This window comes from Cyprinus carpio, chromosome B19 (assembly GCF_018340385.1).
Source record: "Cyprinus carpio isolate SPL01 chromosome B19, ASM1834038v1, whole genome shotgun sequence".
NCBI lineage: Eukaryota > Metazoa > Chordata > Actinopteri > Cypriniformes > Cyprinidae > Cyprinus > Cyprinus carpio.
Window position 1 is genome coordinate 24762909 of NC_056615.1, and position 19052 is coordinate 24781960.

The 19052-nt window shown below is 34.7% G+C and overlaps 1 protein-coding gene across 1 annotated transcript in view; it reads right to left on the bottom strand.

Annotated features, from left to right (window-relative positions):
- Nucleotides 1–12505, bottom strand: part of atp1a3a (ATPase Na+/K+ transporting subunit alpha 3a) — a 32944-nt gene extending 20439 nt beyond the window's left edge. Inside the window, exons 1-3 of the mRNA XM_042746047.1 lie at nucleotides 12152–12505; nucleotides 2408–2524; nucleotides 2046–2105 (exon numbers count right to left, since the gene is read on the bottom strand). Coding sequence (XP_042601981.1) covers nucleotides 2046–2105; nucleotides 2408–2524; nucleotides 12152–12157 — 183 coding nt within the window. The 5' untranslated portion in view covers nucleotides 12158–12505. The remainder of the gene's footprint in view (nucleotides 1–2045; nucleotides 2106–2407; nucleotides 2525–12151) is intronic.
- Between the last annotated feature and the right edge of the window lie 6547 nt (nucleotides 12506–19052).

The window sequence follows — 19052 nt, forward strand, 5'->3', positions numbered from 1 at the left end:
AGGGCGATGGCGGCACTGTGTTTTAGGAGATTTGCTGAGATCACAGTTCCTGTTCTAAAACATTAGTGCTACAGATAAGCTCATTTTAGTGAAGCATTTTCCCCCATACTATGGAATTCAGTGGGGACTGTTTGGTAACCAACATTCTTCACAATATCTTCCTTTATGTTCCACAGAAAAAACTGCAGGTTTGGAACAACTTGAGGGTGAATGATGACATTTTTGGGTTGACTGTCCCTTTAAGTTGCTTTGGATGAGGCGAATCTGTTAAATGGCAAGTCTTACATCTGACATAATAATAATAAAAAAAAACTTTTTTTATTAATTATTATTATTATTTAAATAGTTCACTGATGCTTTAGACAAAAAAATTTAAAACATCAAAATAAAAAAGTATTATATCTGATACATCAGGCTTTTATGTCTTATATAATATGATATAGGAGAATATGTAGCCCATAAACTAAGCAAATATGCTGATATTTATATGACCAGTAAGATGAAATTTTCTGATGTTGTAATGTAAATCAACGAGAACTGTATCAGTATCAATGAACAGGAGGCTATAACATACATAAATGTGCATCTAAATATCAGATGTCACTTTATATCTCCTAATAATATGCCTTAGTAAGATGATATTTAAATTTTTAGCTCTATGATCAAAGCTCTGTAGTTTTTATTGTGGGGAAAAACATATATGAGCAAATAAACATAAATCAAGGATGAACAAATAAACAATTATCAAAAAGACTGGCGTATCATATATGATACTCACATTTTAACGTTTTTTATTTAAACTTTTTATGAATTTTTTTCTTAAAAATATTACGGATAATCAAGGATCTTTATATATTACAAACATTGTAAAAGTGATTTTTGTGTTTAACAGCAGAAACACACATAAACAACAACCGGATACTAAAAGACCTTTAACTTAAAAAAGTATAAAGTATCGATCGGACAACAGAAGGTGAATGTGGTACTGTAGATTGTGCTTTCTAAGCAAGGTTTGATCACGTTGATAATTAAGAGGCCTTAGAAATTTGAGTAACAAATATGATACAGAATATTGGGTTAATGCAAGTTATACTTTTTTGCAGTACATAATTACTGTTTTAGTGCCAATTTTAAAATAAAATAAATAAATAAAAACAACTTTAAGAGGTAAGTAATAACATTGTACCATTACAAGAATTAATTAATTTAAATTTGACAATACAGATTTAATTTTACAAGATTAAAGGGAGTCAGTCAATATTTAAAAAATAAAAAGGGGGCAAAATAAAAATCTCCATTGATGACATTGTATGTAATAAACAAACTAAGAGACATTTTTCAAAATATCTTCTTTTGCGTCCCACAGAAAAAGTCATACAGGTTTGGAATAACATAAGTGTGAACAAATGAGGACTGTATTTAAATTTTTGGGTGAACTATCCCAAAAACAAGGAGACGACCAGAAGATGTCATTTTATGTGAATAAAAAAAAATATATAGGCATTTACAGGAATAGGGCACCAGAGTACCCTCATCAGTGAGGAAATAGATGACTTAGTTCAATTAAACTTTAGCATAAGATTCACAAAGATAGAAATCTTTAGTCTTTTGCTGCATCAGCGTCAAATTATCTTTAGCATCCAGACACATCCGCAGTTATGAAGGAAATTGAATTTATTCAGGAGAAAGAACCAGACAGACAGTCAGGAAATTGCCTCTTTTCCACAATCTCAAATGCCAACCAACTTCACTTTGATGTTTCTTTTCATAAGATTCTCAGAATATTACTACTTTGATCTCATTATTCTTTCATACATCCTCAGAATTTTAACTTTATACCATAAATATTACTACTTTGATCTGTAAAATATTAGGACTTTATTTTCAAAACCACGCCTTTATTCTAGTAAAAAGCCTTTTGCGCGGCTATTTTTAAAAGCTTCATTCTTGTAATACTATTTTGGGTTTTAAGATTTATTTTAATGTTGCGCTACAGTGCCATCATATGAAACATCTGGCTTGTTTAGATGGTTTAAGAAACTCACCTGTACAATGTCAGTGCTGTATTTTCGGCATACTTCTTCAATTGACATCTTATGCTCTGTCTGGGGGAGAAAAATATCAAGTTTCTATAGAGTCAACCGGTCACAGAGATTGAACCACAACCTTGCTACATTTGATTCAAGGCAAAGTAGTATTTGAAATTCAATACAGTATGGTGCACCTGAATTCATTTATGAGGCATTGAACTGCTCATCCTAGGAAGCACTGTAGCTAAATTACATAACCGAAGCAGTAAGTCGAATATAAAATTATTCACAATAGACCACTGATAGTATTAAGTATTTAAGTATTAAATACATTATGCATTTGAAGTTTGATACAAACATGTGTCGGTGTGTCTTACCAGCGGTACTTCCTTCTTCAGGTCATCCAGGTCTTTCCCTCCCTTTCCCTTTTTAGGAGACTCCTTCTCATCTTTTTCCTGCGTTGTTGCGACGCGGTAGCTGTCCGACCGTCCATACTGCAGGAAAAAAATTAGGATTATTTTTTCAACTACAAAATAAGACTTAAAATAAGGCCAGCTGGCAATGGAACCCATTTGTTAACATAATGTAAATGAAATAAAACATGCATGAAACCTATTAGAAATTAGAACAATTTCATATATTAACATATACATCTAGCCCATACAAACATGTATATTTATTCATGTAATACATTTTTGGACATATATGTCATGCACATGTATATCCATCCCAAAACCCTTCAAAACATGTTGATATATAAGTAAATACAAAAGATAGAACATTATTACAAAAACATACTTAGATTTTTTGCATAAATGTTGTTTATATAAATAGAGTTGCATATATATATATATATATATATATATATATATATATAAAATATATACTGTTCACATATATGGTTGTTATTTATATTAAAAATAAAATATCATCATACAGGTACAGTAGTATTAATGTATGCAAGTTAGAAACCTTTAACTTTCAGAAATTATATAAAATTATATATTGCACATACCTGTGTATATATATATATATATATATATAATATATATATATATATATATATATATATATATATATACATATGCACACAAACACACACAGCATATACATATATAGCAATATCACTATTAAAATATGGTAATACAGTATATGTCATATATTACATTTTCATCTGGGAATTCAAAACAATATGTAATTTTTTTTTTTTTAACACATAATCCAGGCAGTATGAACTTTCAAAAAAGCTATAGTTAACCTTTATATTAGTCAAATAAAATCTATTCTAGCATGTTTACTGCCAACATACATCTAGCATATACGATGACTGTAAAACCAAGACATTATAAAAAGAATAAAAAACAATGGCTATATTTTACATGCTGGTAAAATGGAACTGAAAACCTTTTGGAGGCACAAAGAGTAGCATGACATTTCCCACAAATGACACAAACAGGTTCAGCTTCATAAACCAGAGAACTTTAACGAAATGTGTCCCAGCTGAAACTGCAATAGTACCATTAACACACAGATGGACTCATATTTACCATCACTCAGCACCTTCTGCCACACTGTGAGAGACACACGGGGCAGGAACTGAGGAACCGATGCTTTCCATGACTGAGGATGAGAGGGAAATGCCAGCCGGATAATGCTTCATCAACTACCCTGCTTATCTTAGAAACCGTGAAGCTTTAACAGGAACCACATGCGGGATACGGGGGTGGTGTGAGTGCGGGGGCCTTTGAGGGGGGTCTAGTGCACTTCAATCCACATTAGGGCTTTTCATTGATGTGGCATCCCTTGATCTGTCATATGTGCTTCTGTGACCTATTTTAGCTTGCATGCACAACCAGACAGCATTACTGTCAAATCCAGCATTACAGCACACCAGCATGCTTACATAATAATGTGCAATGCAAAAAATGTATCCATAAAAGATTCTGATGTAAAAGCTGGTTGATAATATTATTTTCTAAAAAAAAACAAACAAAAAAAAACAGAAATATTATTAAAGGAATAAAATATGATTGCAGATTTGACAGAATATCTGAATGAACTTCAATCAAAGTAGTTCATATTTAACTTTTACTGTTGACAGAACATGAACACTAATTAGTCATATAGTCATAAATATTTTGTCTTTTATTAGCAGATTTTATGTCATTAATGTTTTAAGGTTCAAATCTACAGAAAAATTGCTTAAAATATATATTTTGTCATATAAATATTAATGAAACAAAAGCTATTAAATTACAAACAAACAAACAAATGAATAAATCTATCAAAGATCCCCAAAAATATTAATTTATCCAATTGTAGCTTGTGTTATTTGATACTAATTATATTCATCGCAGGGTAAACTCACTATTATTTAGGAACTATTATTAAAACAAAACATGGAGGAAACAAACAATCCTTAAAAGGACCTATAAATATTGAAAATATTAAATGAAGATAAACTCTATTTTAGTAGCAGCTTGTTTTGAATGAACTATGTTCCAGGGTTATTATAGTTAACTAATATAACCATAAAAAATTTTTTTTTTTTTTTTTTTACTCAAAATAAATGCTAACTAAAATAAAGCAAAATAAAATAAAATGAAATATAAAAACTTGTTTTATTTCATCTAGTTTCCAAGGCAACATTTCTCATTTTCATTTAATTAACTTTATGCACTAAAATAACTAAAACTAAAATTAAAATTAATAAAAGCTATATAGACATATTAAAAAATTATAATAATAATAATTAAACTTTAACTAAAATGAGAAAATATATAATAAGAAAATATAAAAATAAAATCTAATTCAAAATATTAACAAAAACGATAAGAGTATCTCAGTGATACTAAAATAACTCTGCTGTGTTTATCATTATGTTTAACAGGACAGTATTTCTTTTGTTAAAAAAAAAAACCTGCTAAAAAAGTGCAAAACACTACAAACGTAAAAAGGCCTAGATTGTAGCATCCTCGTGGCTGTGTGTTGAAACAGTTTGACCATCTGTCAAGGGTTTTTCCTCTTTCTATCCTCTGGGTGAGACGGCAGTGCAGGATTAAGACTGTTTACTACAGTCTGGATTAACCTACTGAACAACCACAATCCTGCTCAATTATTCATACAGTCAGTCGCTCAGATGCTTTGAAATACACTATACTGTCTATTTATTTTGTCTTAACTCATCCACTTGCTTTGTTTATACTTTGCTGTCTGATGTAGTCCAATCATCTTGATATAGCTCCCCCACACACTTACACACTGTTCTCTCTCTATATCCACACACAAAAAACAACACACATTACACTCTCCACATCTCTCTCCATCCATCACACACACACACACACGTGCATCACAGTTACAGACTCAGACACACGTGCACATTCATGTCCAGAGCCATCGCCCACAGTCCCGTAGGATGTGTGGAGAACTGTAGCTGCTCCACTTTAGTAAACCCGGTGGGGTTTGTCTCAGGCCTGATTTAGATTACGTTCTCTTAGAGAGACCCACGACTGAACTGTAAGAGTTACCTGGATGAGAGCTTGACCATCATGTTAATATTACAGAAACAGCTCACTCAAAAATGAAAAATCTAATTTATTCACCCTCATGTCAGTCTGAATGTGTGTTTTCTTTATCCTGTAGACTGGCACCAGGGTTTTTATTGTTAACTAAAACCATAAAAAATTGTTACTTCAAATAAAATCATCGCTAACTGAAATAAAATATTTTTAAAAATTAACTTATTTTATTTCAGCTAGTTTTCAAGGTAAAATTTCAAATTTTCAATATGTTTAACTTGACATTGTTAACACAATATGTTAACACTTGACAACTAAAACTACAACTCAAATGTAATAACAACTACATACTGTAGATTACATAGATAGATATTTAAAGACTAAAAAAAAAAAAAACCTACTAAAACTTTAACTAAAATTTAAATGAAGCAATATAAAAATAAAATTCAAAATATATATTAACAAAAACTATTACAACATCTCTTATACTGAAATAACTCTGGACTACACTGTTAAAAAAAATAAAAATCATGAACAAAATATTTCTGGTGAATAAAACCAAGATTATTTAAATACTTTTTACAAGAAAATGCTATTTTAGTTTCTCTGCTTAAAATTTTTCCCACTCATTCAAAATGTTGTTTGAGGTTTCTCTGTAATTATTTGTGAAATTTACCAGTAATTTCTGTGTGAAAACTGATTTGAAGTGAATCCTTAACCATTTTATTTGTACAAATGGGGATGTTTTGTCACTTTTTAAAGACATTTAAAGTGAATTGTGACTGCAGATATCAAACTCTCAAAGAAAAATCCAAGAATTAATGTAGTCCATTTGACTTGAGTGCCATATTGCAAGAATTTTGTTGTTAAATTATTCACTGAAATAAAAAAAATTATTTGTCAAAGTTGTAAATAAAACAAAGATTACCACCAGAAAACACAATTCTTACCAGAAAATACAGTCCTTTAAACTCAAACTTTTGCGTTTAATTTAATGTGTTACTTTCCACTTCTTTGTAATTAGTAGTAAAATTCACCTTCGCGATTTCCCAGTGAAAATTGTTTCTACACCAATTATTTTTCCAGTGTTAGAGTTACGTGAGAGAAACAAATCTCATTTGTGTTATGTGACTATGCGCATATTCAATTCTGACATTTCACAACCAGTTACAAGACACACAAGAACCGAAAACTATTCTGTATCATTGATATCAAAGCTTGCATGACACATCAGTGAGTAATGATTTACATTCTCTATTGTTCCTTAAACAAAGCAGCCTAAAATCTCCTTTTGTGCTTCACACAAGAAAACCGTACAGGGTTAGAACAAACATGAGGGTGAGGAAATGATTCATTTCATGAATTCATCTCTGGGAGAGCTAATAATTACAGCTAGTGGACATCAAAAACTAAATCACAAAATGGGCTCCAGATGAAACATGGCCGACAATGAGACTACCTCTAATCTCTCTCTATCACTGTCCAAGGCTTCATCTAATGACCTTGAGGACATGGAAACACACAATCTACTGTACACACAGTAACAGAATACACCCTGTATAAAGAAACCTTGCTTCTGGATAATTATGCATAAGACACCAATAAGACAAAGCACACCTTAATGACTAATTATGTAAATGTTAGAGCTATCCATTATGTAGCAGCAGAAAAGAGAATGATGGGGTGTTTAATTTAAGTGCACTGAGTTGTGTCCAGAAATGAAATATATTGTGCATGCATTCAATTTGGCCAAAGGCAAAATTAGTATGTTAGTGTGCAATGTATTCCTAAAGCATGGGTGCGAATTAAAACGTCTGTGTTCTGTATGCGAAATATTGCTTCAGCAAAAATGTGTCTGATAACAAATGTGATGTACACTGTAAAAGACAGATTATAAGATTATTGGAGTACATGTTGCATGAATATACTATTTAAGCCTTTCTACTTCAAAATTTCATATTTAATTCAATGTGTTATTTGCTATTTTTGTTTGTTAAATTTTTGTCAATTGTTTGAGAAATTTACTGTCAATTTCTCTGTAAACATGACTTGACACCAAATTTGTTTAGGGTACATGTCAACTTACAGTGTTAGTATTTTATACATCTAAAAATTTAATAATTTTTTGCATTGTGTCGTTATTTTCATAATACAGTAGCTCTCCCCTCAAATTCCTATTACCATAATGAAAAAGAAAAACATAATTTTCATATGAATAAATATAAATAAATTAGCACAAATATGCTCAGTTGAATACAAATCTTAAAATTACTGAATTACGGTAATGGGAATTAATGTTAATTAACATTTTAATTGAGAATACTAATAAATGTGCTTATTTGACTATATGAAGTGTAAAATTCTACTAATAAACTTTGATGTAAACTTGAAAAAAAATTATTTCTGTGTTATATTTTCATTTCATTAATATTTTACAACTTCCTTGTCGCTAATAATGCCATAATACTTTTCGCTACAAAAATTCTTAAGTAATTAGAATTTAAATGCATAATAATTTCAAAGTGAATTCATTTTAGCACACACCAGACTGTTGATGCAGTCGTGGACACTATGATTTGCTAAATATAAAGCAACCTTGGCATGGAACAAACTGATTAAAACCTGCTATTGACATTTGGGGGCCAATCAAATAAGCTTGCTGGCTGACCTTGAAGGTCTCACAGGATATGACATCATGTCGGCGTCTGGCAAATTGACTGATAGCATGTCTGCTAGCTTTGCTTCATATGACCCCAGGCTTCGACACAAAAATAAGGCTTGATTGTGTGCTTTAGTGGAAAGTACACGCGCACATACATATCCAAAATCACTCAGTGAGAATAAGCTATTGAACGGCGTCCATTACACAACCATCTATTAGAAGACTTTTCACCACCAGTCTGTTTCTCATTCACGGATACACAATTATCAGTCATGACACATGTAAAGTTATGTAAACAGATACTTAAACCCAATTGTTGCCATTTTTACTTTCAAAGCAAAATTTTAGACCAACTAAAACCAAACGAAACCACATTAAAAACCCTGTTTCACACTAGCAGATGACATTTCTGCTATTCTAAGCATCCTAATCACCTGCAGTGCCCTTGAAGCCTTCAGACAGCCTTGCGTCTTTGGCTACATGTCCCAAGGGCATCGCAGAGTCACCCTGCAAGAAACATTCACGTCATACTAATTGCCGACAACCCCGAGCACCTGAGCCTCCTACAACTGCCTCACTGCTGTTCTCAAGGTGACACCAGCTAACAGCCTGCTGTTCACCTTTCCTGCCCTGCACACCTTATTCCCTTACTGTATATCAGCCCATCCGTGATATCACTTCAAAGCTCAGAACCTTGGCTATAGTGGAAGATTATCATACTGCACTATAATGTATACTGCATACTATATATAAAAACTAGCAAGTGAAACAGAACACATTATGGAACTTTAAACATATCGACCATTGTGTTGCATTAACTCAGGGAGTAATGTAATTCAATTTTAATTCAATTTAATTAATCTAATTATTATTTCTGAAATAAAAGTAATTTACCTTTTAATTGTAAAAACATACTATTGCTGAAGAAATTTGATGTAGAATCCATTTTCACTCAGAAATTGCTAGCAAATTTCACAGTTAATTACAAAGGCACTGCAAGAGACATATTGAATTAAATTTTGAAATTTCAAAGTACACAGAATGTTTTTTATTTTGTAATTCTTAGCACTATATATTTGTCACTTACTATCCCTGAAATGACTCAATTGCTCTCTCACTCAAAATTCCCTACAAAGTGATAGCCACTTGGTGCTGTATGAAGATAATCAGTAAACACAGAGCCGATCCTCCCTATACGCAAAATACGCAAGCTATGTAGGGCCCCCGAAACACCAGGGCCCCCCTTGCTCTCAAAGGTGGTTTTATGAATAACTGTACATTATAATGAGTGTACAGGTGTTCCATGTTTGCAAAAATTAATATTGTACACACATTATACTGTATTTACTACATTATGTACACTGTAAAAATAAAAAAATAGGATGTAAATAAAACAAAAGATTTTAGGAGTATATTTTACAAATACTATTAGTAAAAAAAAATATTATATTTCAGTAAGAAAATACCATTTCAATAGTTATACTTCAAACTTTCAGGTTTAATTCAATGTGTCTGGCCTACTTGTTTCTTTGTAATTTAAAATTAATTACAATGAAGTGGTGTATAGGCCACAGGTGACCCATACTCGGAATTTGTGTTCTGGATTTCCCCCTTTCAAGTGCACATACACACAGCAGTGAGAAGTGAATACACACACACACACACACACACAGCAGTGAGAAGTGAACACACACACACACACACACACACACACACACACACACACACACACACACACACACACACAAATGTTTGTTTTTGTGAATTGTGCGGACATTCCATAGGCATAATAGCTTTTATACTGTACAAACTGTATGTGCTATTGCCCTACACCAACCCTACCCCTTACAGGAAACTTTGTGCATTTTTACTTTCTCAAAAAAACTCATTCTGTATGGTTTATAAGCATTTTGAAAAAATGGGGACATGGGGTATGTCCTCATAAGTCACCCTCTCCTTGTAATACCTGTGTCATACCCATGTCATTATACAAAGTTGTGTCCTGATATGTCACAAAAACACACACAACTTCCCAAGTTGTCTACATTAATTATTTGTAAGATTTACTGAGTGAAAATAGTTTAAAGTAAATTATGCACTAAAATCCACATCAGTTTTTTTTTTTCAGTGTAGAAATTGTTATTCTGTTCTAAAGTCAGTCTCCAAGAGATATTCACCTCATATAAATTGCCAACAACCCCAAACACCTGAGCCTCCTACAAACGACTCACTCGAGCCTCTCTCAAGGTGACACCAGGTAACACCCTCCTGTAACCCCATCATTCACTTTCCATGCCCATTTTATTCTCCTCCTGCATCACTCCATCCCCACCACCCTCTCAGTCCCCAAAGCTTCATTTTGGCCCAGTGCATCTAGCCAATCACGCAGCCTCTACCGAGTGACTGACTGACTCAAGACCAATCAATCATCAGCACCGCGAATACGGCCCCGCCCTCCCGTCATCGCCGCCCTCGTGGCGCTACATAGACCAATCGCGGTACTTGTTCGGGAATTTCCACTGTCATTGATCAACATCCACTTTGACGCAGTCACGGACCGTTGAGCCCGGTAACCCCTCCGGGCATCACGACCGATATCAGCATGTCAAAACGACACAGACACCGAGATACAGAACCTCGCGTGCGATGGAAAAGGTATCGTTCGAAAGAGAACGTTGCGTCTTTACGTCACAACATCACGATTAAATTCCAGAACGAATGATTTGTTTCTTTTCATTTGAATGTTAGATTTCCAGTTCTGGTCGCAAAATAACAAGCTAGAAGGCGCTTGGTGTGACAAATGAGTTAGAAATATTCGCGCTTCAGTCGTGATTCAGCAGGCGTTCATTTTGACGCAGATGGCCGCGCGTATACTGATCAATTGGACTCGCTTTGGGATATCATTCTTGTCATAAATGTGATAAGATGTTGGTTAGTCGGCTGTTAAACTACTGAAACGGGCCAGTCCAGATGCAGTCATCCCATATCCATACGCTCCCCCCACCCCCATCCGTGGTTAACGCCTTTCTTTTAGGGGACTGACAGAATTTCTCCTCAGACTTTCATAGATTTGCAAACGACGTATAGCCAGGAAGTAATTGTGGAAAGCTCACCTGGTTATTTAAGATTTTGTTTTCCTAGTTAGAAAACTTTGCTGTCGTCATTCATTAAAAGTAAATAGCTAGTCCATTTATAAATAAGTGAATTCTAAAAAGGTATAGCAAATTTACGAATCACGATTAACAAAAATGATCACTTTATGGCAATGTAAGTTTTCTGGTGCCATGTTAAAAACAGGAGTAATCCCGAATTGCTGAGCGCAAACGATCATTACTGCGGACGTCAACGTTATTCTCCTGACGCGCTGTCATGGCACGTTTGACAGAACGAACAGAGGCGCAAACACAAACGTTATAATCATAAAGTGCTTCTGAATATGTGTTATTATGATATCTGACCAGTATGCATTTGAAACATATTAGGTATCAACGATCATTCTGATATCTGATATAATTTTTGCGTTTACCTCAGTGCGCCTTTTTGCATCGAATGGAGTAGCACATATAGGCTATATTCCATTTCTAGCATCTATGCCAAACGATTTATATTTTGATATTATGATGTATATACCTAATATGCCAATATGTGCATATCAATTCACCAGTATTCTTCATTTGTTCCATTAAACTGCATGACGCATCGGTTGGGTGCAAAAATGAAGCATCCGATTTGACGCAATTGCCAAACGATCGAGCAGCGTTATTTCACAATGTCAATGATGTTTAACCGGTTAAAGTAGACTGATACATGTTTGCTTAACATTTACAGTTATTTGACAAAATACATACAGACACGTTGCCATCCAAATCTCATAACCCCGGATTATTCTGAAGATGCATGGCATTCAAAATGTGCAAGCATTTAAAATAGATTCTTACCCCCATTTTGGAGCCGTGAGTCGCTGTGTCTTCAGTCAGTCAAACTGCGTTTGGTTTCAGTCAAGCGGGAGAGAAGACAAATGAAGCTCTTGAACGGATAACGACGGGCAGCGTTTGAACGACCCTCTGTCTATAAATGAAATCTATATATTCTTGAAGACAACATGCATAGTAATGTATTACAGGGGGTCTAGATGAAGAAAAAACTTAAAGAATGGCCCAAGCTGCATTGGTTTCTAAAAGCACATGCGGCAGCCTTTGATATAATGATAGAAGAGCATATGCAGAGCAGAGGATTATGAAGCGTCTCTGGCTGAGAATGATGCCGGTGAGGATGAAGAGCCGACGCGCTCACTCTGCCTCTCTGTGTCCCTCCGCCCCCTAGTGCTTCGAGCCGGGGCACGCACTCCCTATCCTTCCGCGAGCGACAGTAGCCCCATAAATGGCTGTAAAGTACAGACATGCCAATGAGATACTGTTCCAGAAGAATCCGGTTATATTAAGAGAATTTTACAAATGTGCATCTCCAATGAAAAATATCAGCACACACTTGTTTGATTGCCTACCTGATTCTAAGATGGATTATTATGCTGAATCATGGCCAAACCACTGGACAGGTTAATGGACATAATATTTCACAAACAACTAGTACCCTTGTGCTATACAATGATGCTTTTGGCATGTAGCCTACCATGGCTTTATTTGAAATACTCTGAAATTCTTTGAGCGCAAATGCCATGGTAGAAGAATGTGGTAATTTTGTGGAGTCCGTAAACTTAACAAAACGCATCCTAAAAGTTATCTTTGTTAAGGACTGTCATTTATACTGTTATTTATACTGAGATGCTGCTGTGATACATTCAAAAATCAAGTTTCTTTATTGGCATATATGGTTCCATGAAGAACCTTTAACATCCACGGAACCTTTCCAATCCATAAAAGGTTCTTTACAGTGGAAAAACTTTCTTTAGATTATTAAAATGTTCTTCACACTAAGAAAAAAAAAATCGTTATTTTAAGAACTGTTCACTGAAAGCTTCCTTGGGGAACCAAAAATGGTTCTATGGCATTGCTGTGGAAATCTTTTGGAACCTTTATTTTTAAGTGTACATTGCTTTCAACATCTTATTATAACTCCATTTAACAAATGATCAAAAGATCATTTTATGGATGGCACTGTTATCTGTGAACAATGCACCAAAGTAGCCTATAAGCTCTGTAAGACTTCTCAAACTTATTTTGAAACTCAGCACATTTGATGGATTAAATTTGATGGATTAAAGGTTTTTTAGGCAGTGTTGGTTGTGTGTGAGTGAATGTTTCTTGCAGTGAAAAGAAGATGATGCTGTCTATTAGTTAAAGACTGGATATTTGTGATTGTGTGTATGAGGGGTGATGGCAGATGAGGGCAAACAAGCGCTCAGGTATTTTTAAATGCAGCGAGAAAAAAGTGAGTCAAACGTGGGGAATGAGAGAGTTATAAATGAGCTGTAGAGACAGAATGAGTCAGCCATCTAATCAGAGTCTGGATCAAGAGAGAGGAAATAAACATAAAAGAGATGTATAGACAATAAAACGAGCTCAGGATGACAGGAGATTTCAAGCGTTTCACCACGCAGGTGCTAAGAATAGATTAATGAGGCCTAAAACAATCAGGGTTACACCATTTATCTGAGAATCACATTTCCAGGATGGATCTAGAAAACTTTACTACAGCAGCATCATTAATCACCATCAGTGATATCAAATAATTTTATTAATATTTATATTTATTTAAACGCTCATTTACTTAAGTCAGTAACCTATGGAATACCGTTTACTCCACTAAATAAAAAAAGGTAACTGCAACTTTTTTCCCCGTAATTGCGAGTTTATATCTCACAATTCTAACTTTATAACTCACAGTTGAAACTTGCATGACACAATTCTGACTTTATAACTCGCAATTGCAAGTTTTCTCACAAATCTCCGAAAATAATAAGTCACAATTAAGAGATGTAAAATCACAACTGTGCAAAAAGTCAGAACTGTGAGATATAAAGTTGCATTACCTTATTTTTATTCAACGGAGGAAACAAGCTTTCATAACAAACCTCACAATGTGGTAGATATAAAGTAAATCATTTTAGATTTTTGGTTAAATTTACCTGATCTTACCTTTTACTTAATGCTTAGATGAACATATTTTCTTCAGAAAATATAAATAGTGCTAGTGGTGGTCAATCTGTATTTACATAAGATTAACCGAAAGATACTGTGCAATCCATAACATTACTTTCCAACTGTGTTCTCAAGGCCACATGAGAACCCACAGTGCTGCAATCAGTAAATCTTTTACAGTTGTTTTTAGGAACACAACCTTGCCATTCACATCATCTGTTTATGTCCCATTAAATCTGGTAAACAAAGTTCTTGTTTTTCAGAGAAGAAATTAGCTGACAGCATCCAAACCACACTATACTGAACCTCTTTTTCATTTCATCCTCCATCAGGTCCCCAAAGCAACGGCTGCTAAGTAACCTTGCCCCCTAATCAAGCTGGAAAGATATTGAGAAAATGATATGTGGAGAATGGAGATGCAGTCGGGGGGCTGAAGGACATGTTGAAGGAATAAACTTCTAATTTAAGCAAATACTTCTGAATTTTGATTGCTATAGATGTTTCAGGTAATGAGGCTAATCATTCGCTTTGGCATGAAAGTGCAGTTAAAACCAGCCTCTGTTCATATTCCTTTGGCTGAAGTGCACTCATTCCATTGCCTAAGATTATTGGCTCACATTATTCTCCTTTTCCTTACTTTTTCTTTTGCCACTCTGTAAAACCCTGCAGCTAGTAGCACATTATATATTTAAGCAATAGATAAATGCTTTATCGATCCCTGAGATAAAAATGTAATGGTATTTACTTAGAGATAAGAGTTCAGTTAGAGCTTGACACACTGTGCTATCATGAACCACAGTGTTCCTTATACACACTCAACTAAATATGAGTCATTGCTACATCTATTTTTGTCTCTCTCTACATGTGCATTCAAAACTGTCAAAACCTGTAGTTTGTAGAACTTTATATGTAATAGGTAAAGTGGTAGCATATCCATTTGTAGATGCCTAAACATCTTGCAGTTTGTCCAGTTGGATTCCACCTGCTGTTTTATATGCGGCTTCTTGCATTCTTAATTGAATTACACATTGCAGCTGTGCAATAATGTATTGGCCACATACGTTAAACACGACTTTATAAACATGGCTCTGGCTTTTTTTATCTACCAAAATGACATAAATGTTTTAAAGGTAAAAGCATACTCAAGGCATCCTCCGGGATTCATCAGACTGGTGAAACTCTGGAACAGTAGATCTCAACTGGTGGGCTGCAACCCAAAAATGCCTATGTTGGATCTAGGATCTATGAAAGTAGGGGAAAAACAATATTAAATGCAAATAATACAATATAAATAACCATATACTCACAGTTAACATAACATATATTCACCAGGCTCTACTTGTGAAAGATTGACCACCACAGAGTCCATATTTTGTTGGTACCGCCTTTAGCTTTGATTATATTGTGCATTAGTTGTGGCATTGTTTCGGCAATGTCACGCAACATCACAACATTTATTCCCATCAAGGGCTGCATTCATTTGTGGCTGAGATCTTGTATGACAATGGGAGAGTCAAACTACTCTGTAAAGGCGAATCAAGCACATTCTAAAGACTGTCAGTGGGGTTAAGGTCAGGGCTCTGTGGTGGCCAGTTCTTACATGAAAATGATTCCTCATGCTTACTGAACCACTGGTTCACAATTTGAGCCTGGAGAATTTTGACACAGTCATCCTGGAATATAGACATGGGTATGTTAGGTTGTTTAAGAAATGAAAAGCTACACACTGTAACAGTTATGGTTAAAAGAATTGATGCAAAGCATACAGTATGCCAGCATTAAATCCAATTTTTTTTCCCCCCAGGTAGCGTGTGTGTAAACATGATTGTTTCTGCATATTGTTGGGCATGTGCATTCCTTAGTAATTTTAATGCATTTCAGTCTTCATTTTAAGGATTTTTGGAATTAAGAATTCTGTGTTGGGTTTTGAAGCAAAACCAACTTCTGGTGTAAGTACACAAACAGGGCAGCTCCCTGAATAACTTATGAAGCTTTCTGAAGACCAATTTGATGGTGGCTACAAGAAATTGAAGCTGAAGCTAAGTGCTTAATGCATCCCATACTAGAACATTAAAGGCTTATGACGGCTCACCCACATGTTAGAGAAAAGTTTTTGAGGCATTTGAAATATTTATTGAAGTTAAGTACACAACAGAATATTTTAAGCATCTTTAGTTTTACAGTGGAGCCAAATCTAAATCAACACAAGGAGCACTGTGCTATTTACAGACTTACAGAAAACAGATTTTTTTATAAAACAACACTAAATTTTGGTCAATCTTTACGAGATTCATGCTTCAGAACTTCAGATTTACTTAGTTGTTTTCATATTTTTACTCTTTAATCATAAGGATAAATTTTCATGCAAGCATGGTAAGGGTTGAAATTGTCAACTAATGACGCAACACCATTCTCAACAGCTCAAGACAGCAACAGCTCTCTGGTGCTAATCAGTCAGCTTGGGTGTCGTGACTGTGACTTGAAACAGCAAATTAGTAGTGTAGTATGAGTTTTGAAGAGCCCTGAACCACCACCACCCTATTTATAAGTAAGACTGAAGAGGTGTGCATTTGCAAATGTTGTCATGAGTGTAATTCAAGTAAATTGGGCCACATTTTGTCATTAAAGTCAGCATGAAATAGAAGTTGCAATCACCTTTTCTTCCCTGTTGTGGTGTATATCCAAGTGAAATGGCATCTCAAATGAGAAAAAAACATGGGTGGCATTTAATTTTGTTACAGCCTGAAACAAATGGATTTATACATGTAAATCTATTTTTTTTATTTATTTTTTTTTGGTAATGAAATGAAAGATATGCATTATCTCTTTTTATCTTTTGAATATGATTTACAGGGTTCCCACACCTTGATTAACTTCACTTTCCAGGTCCCATACCCTCAAATTCAAGGACTTGATGTGGGGACACGTTTCAAGTGAGAGCGAGGTTACATCGTGTTATCTTGTAAGATACAATGTTACAGGTTTCATGTCTCAAACACAACTATTCAAAAAAGTTTTATTTAATTTTTTTTTTTTTGCATTTATTTTTGGCCATGACAGTGATCTAATATTCTATTTGTTGTATTTCTGTTTTGCATAAAACTGAAGAATATTTGGTACATCTTATACTGTATTCTAAAATTATCTAATATTAACTTTTGCATGGATTTTATTGTAAAGAGTTCAGGTTCATGTAACCAGAAGTTTTAAGATATATGAATAAGCTTTTAAATTTTTCTTATCTCATCTTCACTTTAACAAGCAAAGCAATTCAACATTAATTTCACAGTGTGTCTGTGAAACGTTGAGGTACAGTACCATCGTAGTAGTTTTGTGCATGCATGAACGTCATGTAGGGTGACCATATTCCAAATTCACAAAAATAAGAAACCTTTTAGGAAAATCTGACTCAGGTGTGGTTGGTTGGTGGTTAAAATAGTGCCCAAATTAGTGCAATGACCATATCAAAATATCAAAACTGAAGATGTCATTTCCATACCTAAAATAATTTTTTTACAGTTACTGTTATGCATATTGATCATAACCACAGCTAAAAAGCTTCTTACCAATGGCCCTCCTTCACAAAACTTAACATCTAGCACAGTTTTATCATAGGCAGAATGCAAAATGTTTCAACACAAACATTTCAGTCAAATGTAATTTAAGCAGCATTTCAAACCTTTAACCCCCGGGGAAAATCAACCCATTAACAGTTTAAAAAGTAGTCATAGGAAAAAAAACGTAGACTTGGCAACCCTGCATTCAACACGAGCTGCGGGAGTCAGATTTGACTGATCACGGGTTGAGGAGAGAGAGATGGCTGACAGATCATGCTGGAAGATTTACTGCTCAACGGATCCTGAGCTTGTTGACAAATATCTGACCTTACTTCACACAGAGCGTGCATGATCGCGTAAAACGGAAGTGAAAGTGAACAGTGAGCGCTCATTCAAAAGAGATTTAAATAGTCTGCAATAATTAGAATGTTTGTTGGAGCAGGTGGGATTGGACACAAAAATCACGGGAGTGGGCAATAATGGTCAGAAATTCAGTGGGAGCAGGATTAAGAAAACAGTCCCTTGCAGCACTCTAATACAAAAACACACACAATCATTGGCGACTGTAGAAAGTAAAAGCCGAATCCCCGACATTTTGGGAGTATGTTCATTATGCGTTTTCCTCATGGGGGCCATTGGCTGGTCCACAGAACCGATTATTTCAGATTTTAATATTCTTGTGAGGACCACTGCAGTCAAAACCCACCCACCTCCACACCTGCTGTTACATAACCTGCCAGTGAGGGCTGAGAACTGAATTTGTATGACCAGAGCAGAATCTAACCATATGCATCTGACCAAACGTCTTATGTTGTCTGAATATTCATACTGATATGACTCATTAAGCCTTCATGTAAGTTTATGCATCCAGACAGACAAAACTGTAGTGCCTCCCCTACTAATATTAATGCTGGAACTACTCCACAAGTGTTAGATGTTCACACTTCCTCTGACATGAACATGACTATGTTGTTAATGTCTCTCATTCCCTCTCTCTCGTTTTTCTGGAGCCCCTAATCTGCCTTTAAGCTGTTTTGTTGTTGTTGTTGTTACCCTCCTCTTCTCTTTCTTGCTAAGCACCTCTTCTCGCTCTCCTTCCTCCCCTCCATTCATTTTGTCTGGGACGCTTCCTCTACAGCAACTGAAGAAAAGAATTAACACAGATTATTTGCATGTTCTCTCGA